General features: G+C 41.4%; 1 protein-coding gene across 8 annotated transcripts in view; it reads left to right on the top strand.

Moving 5' to 3' along the window:
* The window catches only part of plxna2 (plexin A2), a 250,244-nt gene that overhangs the window by 102,503 nt on the left and 129,750 nt on the right, over window positions 1-17,991 (top strand). For all 8 annotated transcript variants that reach the window (XM_061789534.1, XM_061789577.1, XM_061789552.1 and 5 more), the window contains one exon: window positions 7,512-7,646. In XM_061789534.1, the coding sequence (XP_061645518.1) occupies window positions 7,512-7,646 (135 nt within the window). The remainder of the gene's footprint in view (window positions 1-7,511; window positions 7,647-17,991) is intronic.

Here is a 17,991-nt window from a genome sequence, read left to right as displayed (position 1 = left end):
TCAAGGGCTGAAATCAATGGTACCTGAACATCAAGGCTGATTCTCCGTTTCTCTCCACTGCATGCATGAGTGGACACGGACTTCGGTTCTCTCAGTGCATCCACCTTCCTTGTTAATGTGCAAACACGATTGCCATATTTTGACAAGCTGTTATTTGGTAATGTTAAACACGGAAAAAAATGTGTGATCTGGTCTTTCTGCTCATTTGCATGTGTTGATTTTGTCTTAACTTACATAATGAATGCGCAACAGATGCGTTGAAGAGACGTTAGCTGCTGTTAACAACAGTAAAAGCTCAGCTTAACTTTGATAACAAGCGATGATGGAGTCTTACTGCTTTAGACGTGAGTGAGCTCACTTCGCATCACTTCCGATTCAAATTCTTCTCATGCAGTAAGTGAGGAATCCAATCAAAAGTAATCTCATAGTCTCATAGTCAGTGGAGGAGAAAACATGATATTTTATGTCCTTCTAGACTTTCTAGTGCACTGTAAAACAGACACAGGCTAATGGCAGTAGTCTATGAGGATAAAAGGGGATCACCCAGGAACACATTGGGCGGCTCTTTGGGGTTGTGCTCTCCCGGTGCAGAGGGGCGTCACTGCAAAAAAAACAACCTTGACACCCAGCGTGTAAAATAAAGCCTAATGGGGCGGACAGGAGATGGTTTGAAGTGGCTGCAATGTGAAGCTAATGGAGTTGTTTTTGGCACAGGGTTCACTTACACAGGTACTACAAGATGGTAGCGTGGGAGGAAGGTGGTATGGTTAAGAGTGCGTTTTGCACTAAATTATTTTTGGTCCAATGATCCGGTAAACATCGGTTCCTCCGTTTCCATTTTCCCCTTGCATGCCTGTGTCGCCCACCCAGAGGTGAACCTACGGAACGGCTTCACATGCTACAAATACACCTCATGCGTCTGTTTCCACGGCCGTGGGCGTGTGTTTGTGTCTATGTGAATGAAACACTCTTTCCATAAATTACAGCAAAGATAAAAGATCTGCTTGGTCTTATGAATAGCAACTGGATGTGGGTGTGTGAATCTGACAAGGCCAGGCAAAGTACCAGTGGTCTAGAGTTTTCCAAAAGCCTTCGTTCTCTCATTTTATTCAAATTCAAGCATTCTGCACAATAACCGTAGGCTAAAACTAACAGCATGAATAGATAAAAGCTTTGATTCCTTACTAAATGTAAAAATAATGTAAATTAAGTGCAACTTGAAGCTTTGCTTTGGTCATAAATGTTAGGGTTTTTCAGAGTGAAAACCAATTTAATTGTAAGTGGATATAACGTCACGTTGTTAAAAACACTCTTTGTACAAACTTTTCATTGTAATAATAATCATAATAAAAATAAGGGACCCAAGGACCAACACCTCAATGTATCCATGTGTGTCTTTTATCAACTCAAGTCATGATAATTACCAATTGGCTCTGTCAGATCCTTAAATGGTACAATTATAGTGTTTTCTATGCCTCAAATATGAAGTTTGGACGTTGTGTTAAACAGAATACAATGATTTGCAAATCATGTTCAACTATATTTAATTGAATACACTACAAAGACAAGATATTTAATGTTCAAACTGATAAACTTTTTTGTTTTTAGCAAATAATCATTAACTTTGAATTTTATGGCTGCAGCACGTTCCCAAAAAGCTGGGACAGGGTCATGTTTACCACTGTGTTACATCAACATTCAATAAACGTTTAGGAACTGAGGACACTAATGGTTGAAGCTTTGTAGGTGGAATTATTTGCCATTCTTGCTTGATGTACAGCTTCAGCTGTTCAACAGTCCGGGGTCTCCATTGTCGTATTTTACGCTTCGTAATGTGCCACACATTTTCAATGGGAGACAGGTCTGGACTGCAGGCAGGCCAGTCTAGTACCCGCATTCTTTTACTTGTTGTTGATAAATGGCTTTTGCTTTGCATAGTAGAGTTTCAAGTTGCACTTACAAACTGTATTTACTGACATTGGTTTTCCAGTGTTCCTGGGCCCATGTGGTGATATCCTTTACACATTGATGTCGGATTTTGATGCAGTGCCGCCTGAGGGATTGAAGGTCACGGGCATTCAATGTTGGTTTTCGACCTTGCCGCTTACATGCAGTGATTTGTCCAGATTCTCTGAACCTTTTGATGATATTATGGACCGTAGATGAGGAAATCCCTAAATTCCTTGCAATTGTACATTGAGGAACATTGTCCTTAAACTGTTGGACTATTTCTCACGCACTTGTTCACAAAGAGGTGAACCCCGCCCCATATTTGCTTGTGAATGACTGAGCAATTCAGGGAAGCTCCTTTTATACCCAATCATGGCACCCACCTTTTAGCCTGTTCACCTGTGGGATGATCCACACAGGTGTTTGATGAGCAGATGCCACCTGTCCCAGCTTTTTTTTTTGCCATCTGTCCCAGCTTTTTGGAACGTGTTGCAGCCATAAAATTCTAAGTAAATGATTATTTGCTAAAAACAATGAAGTTCATCAGTTTGAACATTAAAAATCTTGTCTTTGTAGTGTATTCAATTAAATATAGGTTGAACATGATTTGCAAATCATTGTATTCTGTTTTTATTTATGTTTAACACAACGTCCCAACTTCATTGGAATTGGGGTTGCAATTAAGAAACTAATTCTAAGAATTAAATCAACATATGATGAGACTAAAGTAGCAATTGTAAGTGAAAAAAATAATAATATTAAGAGGAATAAATATATCTTACCTAATATTCTGAAATAATAATTTTAAGATACAATATTTTTTAATTTGACAGGAGTTTAAAGGGAAAAAGAACACATACCATGCATTAAGACTTTATTCTTGGAACATGTCAATATTCAGGTGTAACAGTATTTCATCTAATTACTGCTTATCTTGTTCAGGCTTGTGATGTTGTGTGAGTGTGTATGTGTGTGTGTGTGCGCATGTGTGTGTGTATGTGCACGCGTGTGTGTGTGTGCGGTTGTGTTCGGTTGAGTGTGTGTGTGTGCGTGCATGTGTGTGTGTGTAGCTGATCAACTACAAATGCATCCGGGGGGCGGGGGGGGGGGGTGAAGGTTGAAGGTCAGCTGACGAGTGATCCTCGGTGGCTGCTTGCAAGGACATACATTTCCTGTACTGCTCCTACAGTGTTCGTACACTTTAGCCAGCAACACAATTTGTCAGACATGCTTTAGGGACAAGACGGCGCTCCCATGACCCCACCTCCACACCACAGTCTTCATGCACATATGGTTTTCACACATCTTCTTTTTTGAGCGTTGGGATTTTTTCTAGTTAGCAGACTATTTCCTCGTTGATGAAGTGTTATAAACAGGGAGGTTTCCAGATCTTTATGGATATTTACTTCTTCGAACCACTACAAAGTTTTGTATATTTTTTTGTAATTTTGCTAACGTCATATATCCTTTTTACTGTCAACATGATGTACTGTTCATGATATGAGCCTATCGTCAGCTTTTAGAAAGGCCCATCAAGTGATTGGATGCTATTGATGCAAACACAACAGCACAAAACCGCTCCGACACTCCCTCTACATTTTCTCTTGACTGACTTACGACCTTGACTTTCCCCTCTGTCATGCTTTATTGAGAGTCAGCCTGCTTTCTGATGCTGTCAGCGTCTGAATAGATGGATGAACGTTCGGGTGGAGGGAGGCTGGCGGCCATCATCGAATGATAGAGCCATCAGCTTTCACAGTGGGCCGGTGATATTTCACATGACCAGACCGCTTATGCATCGGAAACCTCATGATGCCCTTTAAGATTTACATTCGTCCAACTTGATTGGGAACCATGCTGGCATTCGGTTACGTGGGTCCAAGAGGGGAGAATTTACATGACATGATTTTTTCCACTGCTTTTGTGGTAACTTAGCCTCAAGTTCAAAGTTTTACTGGCCGAGTCCATCATCCATCAGCCTGGCAATGGAAGATAAACAGAGCTAACATTTCTCAAAAGCCTAATAATATCAGCTAATAATTTAGTGGTGACCCCATCCTGCATCGCGGGGTCAGCTAGTCACCTCCTCCCTGAGAGTAAATCACTAAAACAAAATGTGAAATAGTTGAATGTGCACAAAGCATAAAACTGCCCCCCAATGCTCTTTTTACACAAGATTTAAATACAGTTGACAGACTGCAGATGGAGAAATTACCCCCACCCTTTGCAATAATTTTTTCACTTTTGCAACAGCAGACTAGAGCACATTTTTAAAGCACGCACACGTACACACAAACACACACTAAAATTACAATCCAAGAGCTTTTATTTGGCTAGTGTTGATGCCTGTTGGGCTTTTGACAATGTGGATGAATGTGAACAATACTAATTAAGTGGATTAAACATATCTTGGCACTTGCAAATATTCTTCTAATCAGTGCAATCAGCCAGAAAAAAAGATTATTTTTTTTCTTACTAGCACGGTCTTTCTAAAAATAAAATGAGGAATACAATTTGCTTGTTTAATAATGTTGGCAGTGTTATCAAACATGATTTGTAGATGTTTCTTGTCAGCGTAATCTACAGTAGATATACTGTAGAGTTGATGATAATCAACTCTTACCCAGAGTATCATGGGTTCCTGTATCCAAGAAAGAACCCCCTTTATTTTACCTCATTTATTCCCGCAAGATGGACAAGGTAGTTGATGGCAAATCAATATTTTTCCACTGCACCCTATGACCTGTACTTGCTCCGTATGGGGCGGTCAGTTTTGCCTCTTGAAATTGCAAATAACAAACAATATTGGATACATAAGTCAGAACAAGACAGGCTGACAACATCACTGGTGGAGAACGAGGGTCTTCTGTATTTACTTCTCGGCATGTGGGTGTTGGCCAAAGTCAGGAAATGAATTCTATTCAGGAAGAGACTAAAGGGAGCAGGAAAAAGGACCACTGCAGTAAAGTGGAGACTGTGGAGTATAATACTGCAGCAGTCAGACAGCTTAGACACAGCAACAGAGTAAGCTAACATTAGCAGTGGAGTGGAGGGAAAACCTTTGTACTACCACTTGTACTTCCACTTTCTTTTTGTCAGATATGTTTATCCATATCTGCACAACAGTCCTTTTGCTTTAGAGTGTTTTATGGCACAATGTGGCTAAGATAGTGTACTTTCATTTAAAACAGTACATTCTTCTTTTCATCTTTGTCCAAGTTGCTAATATATAGTCAAACCTTCAGCTACTGATGTTCAAAGTCAAAATGGGAATTGTAATGATTTGAACTGATGCCTGCCAAATGGCCAAGGTAGCTGATTAGAGGTCAAATTATTAGATTTTTGTCATCCCTTCTGTTCTAGTAGCATCTGATCTTCAGATCCTCAGATACTATTGTTCAGTATATTCAAGGGAATCCTCTTGGCTGTGGTTGATATTTGGCAACACGTGACCAAGCATTTCAGTACGCTTGTTGTCACAGCTGTGAAACTGTACTTTACAACTGAGCCTCTTTAAATGTTCAAGTTCTATTGTTCTATAGCAGCGCAGAAATCCTATTGCTTTTGACTGGTATACATAACATTCCGGGACTGCATGGAAATCCTATTCATTTTGATTTATTAAAGATAGCCACGCTTAATAGCCAAAGGCCAAATCATTATACTATTGTATAGACCCTTTCCAAAAAATTTGAATATCATGGAAATGTTTATTTATTGACATAATTCCATTAAAAAAGTTAAACTTTCATAGATTATAGATTCAGGGCCCACAATTGAAACGATTTCAAGTACTTATTTGTTTATTTTTACATAATTTGGGCTTCCAGCTCATAAAACCCACGAAATCAGGAATTCAAAAAATGTGAATACTGTGAAGAAATCACTATTTACTTCTTAGTTTTTGTAGAAAAAAAAGGAATGAAAGTAGGGTTACATTAAATCAATCAAAATATGGTACTTTCAAAACAATATGTTAATCTTCAGTACTTGGTTGGGAATCCCTTTGCTTGAATCACTGCCTCGATGCGCCGTGGAATTGAGGCACTCAGCCTGTGGCATTGCCTGGGAGTAATGGAAGCCCAGATTTCCTTGATGCTTGCTGTCAATTCTTCTTTGTTTTTGGGTTTGGTGCACCTCATTTTCCTCTTGATAATACCCCATAGACTCTCAATGGGGTTTAGACCCAGCGAGCTGGCTGGCCAATCAAGCACTGTGATGGCATGGGCATCAAACCAGGTTTTAGTACTTCTGGCAGTATGGGCAGGGGCCAGGTCCTGCTGGAAGATGAAACCTGCATCGCCATACAGATCCTCAGCAGAAGGAATCATGAAGTCCTCTAAAACATTCTGGTAGACTGTTGCGCTGACCTTGGATTTAAGAAAGCAGAGTTTACCAACACCTGCACTGGACATTGCACCCCAACTCATGACTGACTGTGGATATTTCACACTGAACCTCAAGCAGCTTGGGTTCTGTTCTTCACCCATCTTCCTCCAAACCTTTGGACCTTGATTCCAGCATGGAAGTCACACTTTACTTTCATTGGAAGAGAGGACCTTGGACCACTGGCCAACAGTACAGTCCTTCTTCTCCTTGGCCAAGTTGAGACATTTCCTATGTTGCCTCAGGCTCAGAAGTAGCTTGACCCGAGGAACCCGACAGTTGTCGCCCATCTCCCGGATGCGTCTGAGTGTGGTGGCTTTTGAAGCTTTGACTCTCGGCTCATTCCACTCTTTCTGGATCTCTGCTAGCTTCTTGAATCTTCTCTGTTTGATAATCCGCTGAAGCCCACAGTCATCTGTTTTGCTGGTCCATCTTCTCCTGCCACATATTATCTTTCCACTAGACTTTCCATTGATATGCTTGGACACAGCACTCAGTGAACAGCCAGCCTCCTTAGCTATGAACGTATGTGGCTTACCCATCCCATGGAGGGTATCAATGATGGTCATCTGGCCAGTTGTCAAGTCAGCAGTCTTCCCCATATTGAACCCAACTGAGAATTGAACCAAACCGAAGCAGGTTCTTTGAGTTTAGTAGATGATTAGTGTGTGACACTCAGTTTAAAACATTAATGGCCTGCAATATTTGGGCGGATTTCTTCACAATGTTCCAATGTTTTTAATTCCTAATTTCATGGGTTTTATGAGCTGGAAGCGCAAATTATGTAAAAATAAACAAATAAATACTTGAAATTGTTTAGATTGTGGGCCCTGGATCTATAATCTCTGAAAATGGAATTGGAAATAAATAAACTTTTCTATGATATTCACATTTTTGGAGAGGGTCTGTGTTGTGTGTCCTTTCCTTTCTAGAGTTTCTTGCTATATGTCAAAGAAAAAACACCTTGATAGTATTTCTGTTATAATTTTCTGAAAGAAATTAAACAGAAGCAATAGTAGTAATGGACCATTACCAATTTTTAGGTCTATCAGTTGCAACTGATAAAACAAACTTGCCGCTAAGCAACAATGGTTTTTTGCTCTTCTTGTTTATTGGCTTGTCAAAGATGGCGTCCCTATTCTTAACACCATGTTCCGCATTATATTTCTCCTCAGATTCGCATTGATGGCCCTCCTCATGGCGGCGTTCAGTACGAGACTGTGTCGGTCATGAAGGACGGCAGTCCCATTCTCCGAGACATGGCTTTCTCCCTGGACCGTGCTCACCTCTACGTCATGTCTGAAAGACAAGTAAGTGGTGCAAACTTGCAGAGGTGCTGCAGCCTCGCTTTGTGTGTCTTACATTTTAGTAAAAACTGTGTGCAGCGTCAGGAACCGCTTTGGCCTCCCCTCGCAACATGGGTGTGACCGACAGCCTCTTGTCAGCTATAAATAATCTGGGTGGCACAGCAGGGGACATTGTGGCAGCATTTGATAATGAAGACGAACAATGAGGGCAAGAAAGAAATAGAGTCTAGGAAACAAGTGATCAGAGAAAAGAGAAATGAAGCTGAAGTGAAGGACGGCTGCTTGGCTGAGCCTGATGAGAGGAAGAGAGATGAAGGTAAAAGGGACAGCTAGAGGTCGTCCATGTACTTGTCTTATGAAGTGACAGCATCATCAGCGGATGAGCAGCCCATCACTGGCATACAAGAGAAACGAAGTGGGAGGGGACACAGGTGAAGGTGGACAATGTAAGGCTGAATGGCCATACAACTGTTTACAATGTTTGTGTGTATGTAAATGGTCAGGCACAAGTTTACCTTTTGGGTCTATATTAAGGAACAGTAGATATAATATGGTTGTATGTGAATGGATATTCATGTATACATTATGAGTATATGTGAATGGAGAAGACAGATCTTTATACTACGGACGTTCAGTATGTGAATGGCCTTACATACATTATGTTTACAGTACAGGTGTTCTGGATGTGAATGCACAGACCAATGTTTATTTTATGGCTGTATTTGAATAGACAGACGTTGATGTGGGTGTATGTGAATGCACAGATATGTTTATCCATCCATTTTCTGTACCGCTTATCCTCACTAGGGTTGCAGGCATGCTGGAGCCTATCCCAGCTATCTTCGGGCGAGAGGCAGGGTACACCCTGAACTCGTCGCCAGCCAATCGCAGGGCACATATAAACAAGCAACCAGTCGCACTCACATTCACACCCAGATATGTTTACATTGCAGATATACGTGAATCAACAGACATACTGTATGTTTAGATTATGGGTGAATATGATTGCACAGATGTATATTTAAGATGCGTGTGTATGTTATTGTACAAATATGTTACCATTGTTCGTGGATGTGAATGAACAAACAGCTCTTCACATTATGCGGGTAGTGAATTGACAAACGATGTTGGTTGTATGTGAATGGGCAAATGAATTTACTGTGGGAGACCCAAAAAAACATTGATGCACGTTCAAAGTTGGCTAAAGAACATTTAGATGTTCCACAGCACTACTAGCAAAATATATCTGTGGACATATGAAACCAAAGTTCAAACAATTCAACTTTGGAGGAACATACCTTCTCCCTACTGCAACTGGGTGTGTTTTGTACCTCAGGGCCTGGACAGCTTACTATCATCAATGGAAAAATGATTTCCCATGTTTACAAGATATTTTGCAGAAGACCTTGTGGCAATAGGACAATGATCCATCCATCCATCCATTTTCTGAGCCGCTTCTCCTCACTAGGGTCGCGGGTGTGCTGGAGCCTATCCCAGCTATCATCGGGCAGGAGGCGGGGTACACCCTGAACTGGTTGCCAGCCAATCGCAGGGCACATACAAACAAACAACCATTCGCGCTCACAGTCACACCTAAGGGCAATTTTAGAGTCTCCAATTAATGCATGTTTTTGGGATGTGGGAGGAAACCGGAGTGCCCGGAGAAAACCCACGCAGGCACGGGGAGAACATGCAAACTCCACAAAGGCGGGGCCGGGGATTGAACCCGGGTCCTCAGAACTGTGAGGCTGATGCTCTAACCAATCGGCCACCGTGCCTAGGACAATGATGCAGCAGCAAATCAACAACAGAATGACTTCAGAAAATATGTGTTCTGGAGTGGCCCAGTCAATGTCCTGACCTAAACCCGATTGAGATGCTGTGGCATGACCTCGAGAGTTATTCACACCAGACATCCCAGGAATCTTGCTGAACTTCAGCAGTTTATTTATTTTTTATTTTTATTTATTAATTTTAAATTTTTTATTTTTTAAAGAGTAAAGGTCCACAATTCATTTTGATTGATGCAGATGTCTTATCTGCAACTACAGGAAACGTTTGGTTGAGGTTATTGCTGCCAAAGGAGAAGGAGGGTCAACCAATTCTTTTTCCTCCCAAAGTAAGATTTGGGTGTATGTGAATGGATAGACATATTGTAAATAGATGGACAGGTGTATTTTATATGTACAGTATGTAAACAGACAGACCGGTGTTTGTGTGTATGAAAGACAGACGCTTTAATTACTGGATAGGTGTATGTGAATTGACAGACAGATGATTTTAACATAGCAACCAACCGCCCAGAGCTAAAAGGTTAGCGCATGGCAGTGGCAGTTTCCACTTCCACTGCTTGAGCATCTCCCAGGAGATAAGCAACTGACACAAATAGCTCTGGGGTGTGTGATTTGTTTTATTTCACACTGTAAAAAACACACAGCTTTGTTTTAGTCAGTGTTTGCCTGCTGGGAGTGTAAAAATATAACAGTGTCTCATTGAATCTCATCTGCGGAAGCTCGGTCGCAACCTGCACCGCTGCTGACTTGTACAAACAATTTTGCATCTCAAGTCTCTTTTACTACACGTGTGCTTTAGAAACTCTGATGTATTGGTTTCATGGACATGCACGTTTAACACAGTATGCTTGCAGTTGTCTTTTTGTTATTTAAGATGGAGCAAAATACATTTAAATGTGTGCTACTGCAGGAGGGAAGCAGTTAAATGTGCTGTTGGATAGAATAAGAGCATGTGTTCTCCACAATGACAGCTAAGGACAGCTAATGTAATGAGGCAGCTGGATTAGTGACAATGCAGGTATTTAATCTCAATAATTCATTTATTTAAGGAGATAGAGGTGGCAGTAAAAGGACATGGTTCAAATGTGGCGCAAGCGAGACGTGACCTTGTTAACACGAGACTTACAGCAGCAGATTTTTTTGGGAACTGGTTTAGATTATAAAATTGAAGTTCCTATAAAGTAAAATTGTGTATTTATCTCTCAATACAATATACGTTTGAAGATAATTGCTGAAAACCTGCAAAGACTGAGAACTATGTAGTACTGAATGGAGGAAATAATAGCGTTAAAACTATTTTTCACTAAGACAAGGTCCAGTAACACACTTGTGCCCCAGAATCATTTGCCCCTCCCCCACTACATAAGGACTTGAGCTCCCAAATGACTTAGTGGGCGCCCGGTTGGCAGTCACAATCATGTACTGTGGCCGAAGATGGAACCTGGGCAGACATTTACCTGTCTCAGAGCGGTAAACTATTACTGGTTGCTGCTACCCCCTGTTCGTGTTCGCTTGCTAGCCAGCTCGCTCAGCAAGCCGGCTAGTTCTTGTCAGCTTTCATGCTGATGGCTCAGGTGGACCACTTCCTGGCATGCTCTGGTTATCCTGGTCCACATTCAATTCTTTTCCATCTGCCATGTGGTGGTTGATCCTGCTCCACTTTCTCCTGGTCACCTGATGTGGCTAACGTCCACCTCCAGCGTTGGCTGGAGCCAACGCTCCATTTGTCCGTGGCGCTGCCCTGTTCAACCGTTTCACTCATTGGCCTCGGCTAGCCAACGCTTTCTGCTGTTTTCACTTCAGTAGAGGACTCTGGCCATCGCCATCCCTAGTGGATCCACTGAGGCTCCCACACCTTGTCTGCAATTCCACCACGTTGAACAGTGTCCCTTCAGTATGTACAGTATTTACTACATGTGGACCAGTATGAATGGATGGATGGCCCCCGTAAGGAGACTAGCATGGATGCAGGGATGTCTCTAACGTTGCAGGGATTTTATCAGAACTAGACAGCCTTTCCATCAGGAGTTTCAATTAGCTTTCACCCCCACATCCAGCGTGACTGGTTACATTTCTGCATCGTCCAATACAGGTTTGTGTGCATATCAGACTTTGCATGATATCTGTATTTAACTTGGGGTCGAACGCATGCATTCCACTTTATATTGGAGCACCGCAAGAGAAGGTAAAGCCTGAAGGCGACACTGCGGGCCTAACAATGCAGACTCAGCCATGAGGAAGTGTTGTAGCAGCATAAAAACTATCCGGCCAGTCATGTGAACAAAACCTTCAAACTTCTGGGTGGATGAAGCTGCAAGTCCTCACGCAAGACCCCAAATATTGGATTGAACTGCTTTGACTGTGAATTTTCACTGTCCCTTAATAATAATAATAACAATAATAATAATAATAATAATAGGCGGCATGGTGGACAACTGGTTAGCGCATCCGCCTCACAGTTCTGGGGACCCGGGTTCAAATCCAGCCTCGCCTGTGTGGAGTTTGCATGTTCTCCCCGTGCCTGCATGGGTTTTCTCTGGGTACTCCGGTTTCCTCCCACATCCCAAAAACATGCATGGTAGGTTGATTGAAAACTCTAAATTGTCTGTAGGTATGACTGTGAGAGCGATTGGTTGTTTGTTTATATGTGCCCTGCGATTGGCTGGCGACCAGTTCAGGGTGTATCCCACCTCCCGCCTGCAGTTAGCTGGGATAGGCTCCAGCATACCCGTGACCCTAGTGAGGATAAGCGGTGTAGAAAATGGATGGATGGATAATGATACTAATAATAATGTTTTTAAGCGGTGTGCAAACTGTGCTGCATGACTTGAACTGGAGGATTGAGGTCACTGGCTTACTCCAGGGCACCTTGACAGGAGTCAGACTATTATATCTCCAACAACTAGTTACACTTGCCCATAGTAGGACTCGAACCGTGAACCTCCAATTCCAAAGCCCTAGCACGATTAGCTATTGCTACAGTATGTTCCCTCTGCATTTAAACGTTATAAAGGTCATTAATGTTGCAGACGTTCCGGTTCATGTACCCTACGGCATGACGTTCACAAAGATTCCCCAGCAAAGAAAAGTTTGTCTCTGAAGTCTTTTTCTGTATTTACAAAATCTTTTATTCCCATTTATTCGGCAGATGAAACAAGCTTTTGATGTGGAGTCGCTAAGTGCGAGTGGTATGAATGAGAAGTGATATGGCATTAGCATTCAACACATACACTCCCTCCGCCAGACTCGTTCTTCAGGAGCAGACAAATGCACGCATATAGTTCAGGCTCGTGTTCAAGGGTACCACTCAAGCATTACGCCAGACAGGGACAGCTTGTGGTTATATTGCTATTGACAACTATTGTTTTTCATGTACTTGTCCTGTTCTGTATAACATATATTAGGAACTTTTGTGACATGATATACATGTGTCAATTTTAAAGAAAAGGGGGTAAAAAAGCAAAAAGCAATTTAAAAGCATATTGTCAGGTTTACATAGTGCAAACAAACCGCTACATGGTATTTTTGTCCAACATACAGTAAATCCTATAGTGATGGTACTAGTGATCGGTGAAATTATTGCAAAGCAAGTGATGAATGATGATGTTGAAATCTACTTCATTGTTTTGATTTTCATTTTTGAGCTAAACACAATGATATATTGATTCCAGAAAGATATACTCAAAACCATTACCTAAATATACCATCCATCCATCCATCCATTTTCTGAGCCGCTTCTCCTCACTAGGGTTGCGGGCGTGCTGGAGCCTATCCCAGCTATCATTGAGCAGGAGGCGGGGTACACCCTGAACTGGTTTCCAGCCAATCGCAGGGCACATACAAACAAACAACATTCCCACTCACATTCACACCTACGGGCAATTTAGAGTCCCCAATTAATGCATGTTTTTGGGATGTGGGAGGAAACCGGAGTGCCCGGAGAAAACCCACGCAGGCACGGGGAGAACATGCAAACTCCACAGAGGCGGGGCCGGGGATTGAACCCGATCCTCAGAACTGTGAGGCTGACGCTCTAACCAGTCGTCCACCGTGCCGCCCCTAAATATACCATAACAAAAAAATATATACCATAAGAAAAAAAATTGTGGAATACAAGGCAGCAAGCACAGTCTGAGGTGCAGAGCTAAACATTTTCACATTGAAATGCACAAACCAATCATGACAAAATCAAGGATAGCTCGTCGACTGATTTACTGTATGTAGAGAAATATGAGCATGTCAACATGTCAAAGCAGTCTATTGACAGTCAGTTCAGTAGATGAAAACAAGCAAGGTACCAAAGTTATTGATATGCTAACTTTACCAGTTAGGTCAAGCTCACAGCATTCACTTTACAATAACCTGCGTTGTGGCTATAAAATGTACTGCAATATTTACCGGTACATTGTGCAATTTAGTTTCAGAATGGTCCATGCCAAATTTTGTAATGAATTGTCATTACATAATTTCTCAATTTTTACAACAGCCTGTTAAGGCAGCAAACTCGTTTGGTTTGATTCAATGGCTTCATTTGTTGTTTACTGTAACCATGCAGGCACCCTGAATTCAGTTCCAACTCAATCTTGTTACAAAGGTGAAAAGTCGTATGTCTTTATATGTGCCCTGTGACTGACCAGTGACCAACTAAGGACTACATCATGAGCACCATCATTTTCCCAACCTGCACGTTGTGCATCTCAGAGCGAGCGGGGCCAAGTGCTTTCTGAGGGGAGGCGGCGAGAACAAAGCAGGGATGATATCAAACACAAAGCAGGACAGAATTTGGCTCCAGTTGCATTTCCTACTCGGAATAACAAAGAGGGTCTCACAGAGGCACAGTGGGAAGGACTGGCTACAGAACGAGAGAGAGCAAGAGAGAGAGAGATATTTGTACTGTGTATGCGTGTGCACGTGCGTGTGAGTGTATTGTGCCTCACCATCACACACCAACCACATGGGCCTCTGTTTTCATTTGCATAGATACCGACATAGTGCACACATGCCCGCCTCTTGTCACATTCAGTATTCAAATTAGGACCAAGACTTGTTTTTTTTATTATCTTGGACATGCAAATTTGACCCTTGCATTGAGGCATTTTTACAATAACACAACCCATATGAAGAATTAAATAATAGGTATTAACCTAATGCTTATTAAATATTATAATAAATAATTGATATGTAATAAACCACCTTTAAGTCAAATTCTGAACATCCATTAAATTGTTCTGCTACATGTTGGTAGCACAGTATTAGTTCAGAGTTCTCCAGCAATGAGAGCAGTTTGAATGACTAATCTCGCAATAGTCCGGTGCAATGACCATTGTGCAAAGGGCGCCGAGACTTCAAGGAGTGTATGCAGTTTAAAGTGACGAGTAGTGCGATAATCTGGGACAATGTCGATTGTGCAAATGTTGCAGATACTCCTCAGTCAGTGTGCAAGTGGGGCAGATGCTACACTGGCATGAGTGGCCAGTATTGGTCAACAACAGATATGCAAATAGTGCAGCGTGGCGAGACTACTACAGTGAGTCCACGAGTATGTATAATTGGCCCGACAGAAATGTGACAGCAAACTCAAGACAAAAAAATTGGCAGCATGTCGCAATGTAATTGGAGGTTGGCTGTTTAAGAAGTTGATTGCAAGAGTGAAGAAGCTGTTGGAATGTCTGCTAGTTCTAGTTTGCATTGATCGGTAGATTTTTATTGCCATTCCATTATTCGATGGTAACATGGAAGTGACCATTCTTACTGTCAACCAATCAACAACAAAAAAAGCAGTATCCAACTCCACTCTCCACAAGCAAAACAAAAAGTATAACTGTGACGGCACACCAGTGAAAGGGGACTGAACAGAGGGACAGTTTAGGTCAGCTATACAGTAATTGAATTGTGACTCTGAAAGCCTTTATGCCGATTTCCAGCCAAATAGCCAACATGAACCCCGGCCACTGAAAATGGAAATGATTTTTGAATATTCAGTGTGTATTGACCATTTGTGTGCAGTCGTGTGGTATTTAATCACATAGTTGCACTGCCAACTAATGGTTTGGCATTCACATGACAATTTTAACTTTAGCTTCATTCATCGCATTACATTGTGGACAGCACAAGAACCATTCAGCTATGTTGTTGTTCAACACAATGTGGCCTTTTGGCATTAATGACTCCAGTTACTCCTGCTTGCTTTCAATCGGATTTTGGATTGTCACTAGATCTATGATGTTTTTGGTTCCCCTTTGTGCAGATTATCCTGTGCTTTTATGGCTGCTGGCCATCGCACACAGCGGAGAATAGTCAGTGAGTGTATTAAGTGTTGGTTGCTTTTGTCAGGCGCCAGTAAACCAGGCCAAGGCTGTGATGTACTATTCATGGAGAGACTTTACATCTGAAAGGATTCTGAAGGTATTTGAAGTATATTTACAGTATAAAAGAAGCTTAGTGATTGGTGTGATAGTTAAATTTTTTGAAATGTTTTAAAAAAAAGTTGTAACTCTCCAGTGTATTCTTGTACATTAATAATTGCCTGATCAGTAAAAAGTTAAGTGGAACCTGACCTCTCAATTTGAGATACCTATTTTTCCCTCCTCGGTAATGATATGAATAGAAATATTCAGTTCCAGGGTCAAACTTTGGCAAAAATCAACCTTTACTCACTGCAGAGACTATGTTTCAAAGAACAAGTTTACCATTCTTAACTATCATCCAAGTTGTAAAAGCAAGTCAACCTGTGTATATTTAAGCCATCTTCTGGTATGACAAAAAATACACAAATATATAAAAAGGCAAAATACACGAATGGAGTTCATCCTTAAGATGCTCAGTAGACTGAGATCTCAAGCAATATGCTGATAGTTGATGTTAATGATGGTTCAGCCTCCATGATTTTGTACACCTTTGATGTCTTATTTTCGTATTTATTTATTTTGGTCAGGTCCTAATTGTACAAGGTTCAGTGTGTGGATTTGTTCAGGTTCTACTGTTTGACTGTAATAGAGCTGAGAGGTTGATGCTTTTTTCCATTGTTTTGGTAATAGTCTTAAACATCATAAAAGTGTTTCAGCCATCCATGTTCAGAAGCGCTTCTTCACAGGGTTGCGGCTGTGCTGGAGCCTAACACAGCTGACTTTGGGCGAGAGGCGGGATCGCCAAAAACTGGTCGCCTGCCAATTTCAGCCATGTGGAGGTGTGGTCAGTCATTTTTTTGCTGTGTATAATGGTAAACATGAAGACACCTGGTAGCCTTGTACTATAGACAGAGTTTCCGCACTACAGGTTTGCTTATCCAAGTGTTGCTGTCAGTCTCTTTAGCACACATTTAACCACCTCACCATTTTCATCCTCCATTCCTTACCTGGTTTCATGAAATACCGACATTCCTACTCAAAGATCATCACAAAAGAAAATACCTTTTTTCTCAAGCATGGCAATTTCTCCCAGGTGCTCAGCTGTGAAATTTGAAATCCATGCACGGTTTCTGTCTTTTTTTTCTTTTTTGGTTTAGACATTTTGTATGAGGCTTCTTGTCAGCCTGTTCCCCCTTTCAAGCACCACAGCCATTTTCACTGTGGGTTCCCTCTATCGACCGTCCCTCCCCTTGGAACCCTCCACTCTCCACACACACAAACACACCTACATACAAACAAACACTCTCCCACACACACACACTGAAAAAAAACCTTTGTTTAGTCGGTATAGGTGGTTTGGAAAGAAATTGGTTCAATTGTTACCAAGGCATGAGGAAATTAAATTCATTCTCACATTATACAGGATTATAGCTGGCATGGCTCATCATGTATGTATTAATGTCCTCGAAGCACACCCTTGTGTTCTCAGATACAATTCAAAATCAACAGGGACCTTTCTGTGACGTGGAATAGTTACCACTGAAAGTTTGAGGAGAATAAGCAATTATTTGGAGAGCAGATTTCGTACACAAGGCAATTCAAAGTACAGCTCCATAAAATTACAAGAAGGCAGATAAAATAATTCCATACAACATTAGTATAATTAAATATAAAGAGATAATTAATTAAAAGGGAGCAGTGGACATAAAATACTTTCTATACTTTCAGTCGTACTTGTCATATCTATGGCTAAATAAAACTGTTGCCTGAATTTGAAAATTGTCAGAGTTGACGTGTTTCTCACATCTTGTGGGAGACTGTGACAGTAGTGTAACCTGCTGGAGACAAACATGGATTAGTATCTCCAAGTCAGATTTAGACACTATTCCTTTGATTTGGGAATGTTTGTGGATGGTAAAAAGCTTCTGATGCTATTAATTTAATGTGGCTATTAAAATTCAGGTCGGCATCCAATATTGCCCCCTGGTTTCTAATGCGATTAGGTTTTAGAGAGAGAGTTTCAAGGTGACTAACTAATAATAGACAAATGTGTATAACTCACATAAGCCAACCTGATCCATATCTTAAACCCCCAAATTGCCCAAGTGAGCCATTTGTAATCTTACATGCAGAGCAACAAGAGTACCACAACATGCTAACTTCACCCCCAAAACCCCCAACCCGGAATATAAACCAGGGACCTTCTTT

Source organism: Phyllopteryx taeniolatus, chromosome 1 (genome assembly GCF_024500385.1).
Source record: "Phyllopteryx taeniolatus isolate TA_2022b chromosome 1, UOR_Ptae_1.2, whole genome shotgun sequence".
Classification (NCBI taxonomy): domain Eukaryota; kingdom Metazoa; phylum Chordata; class Actinopteri; order Syngnathiformes; family Syngnathidae; genus Phyllopteryx; species Phyllopteryx taeniolatus.
This window is presented reverse-complemented; position numbering and strand designations above follow the sequence as displayed.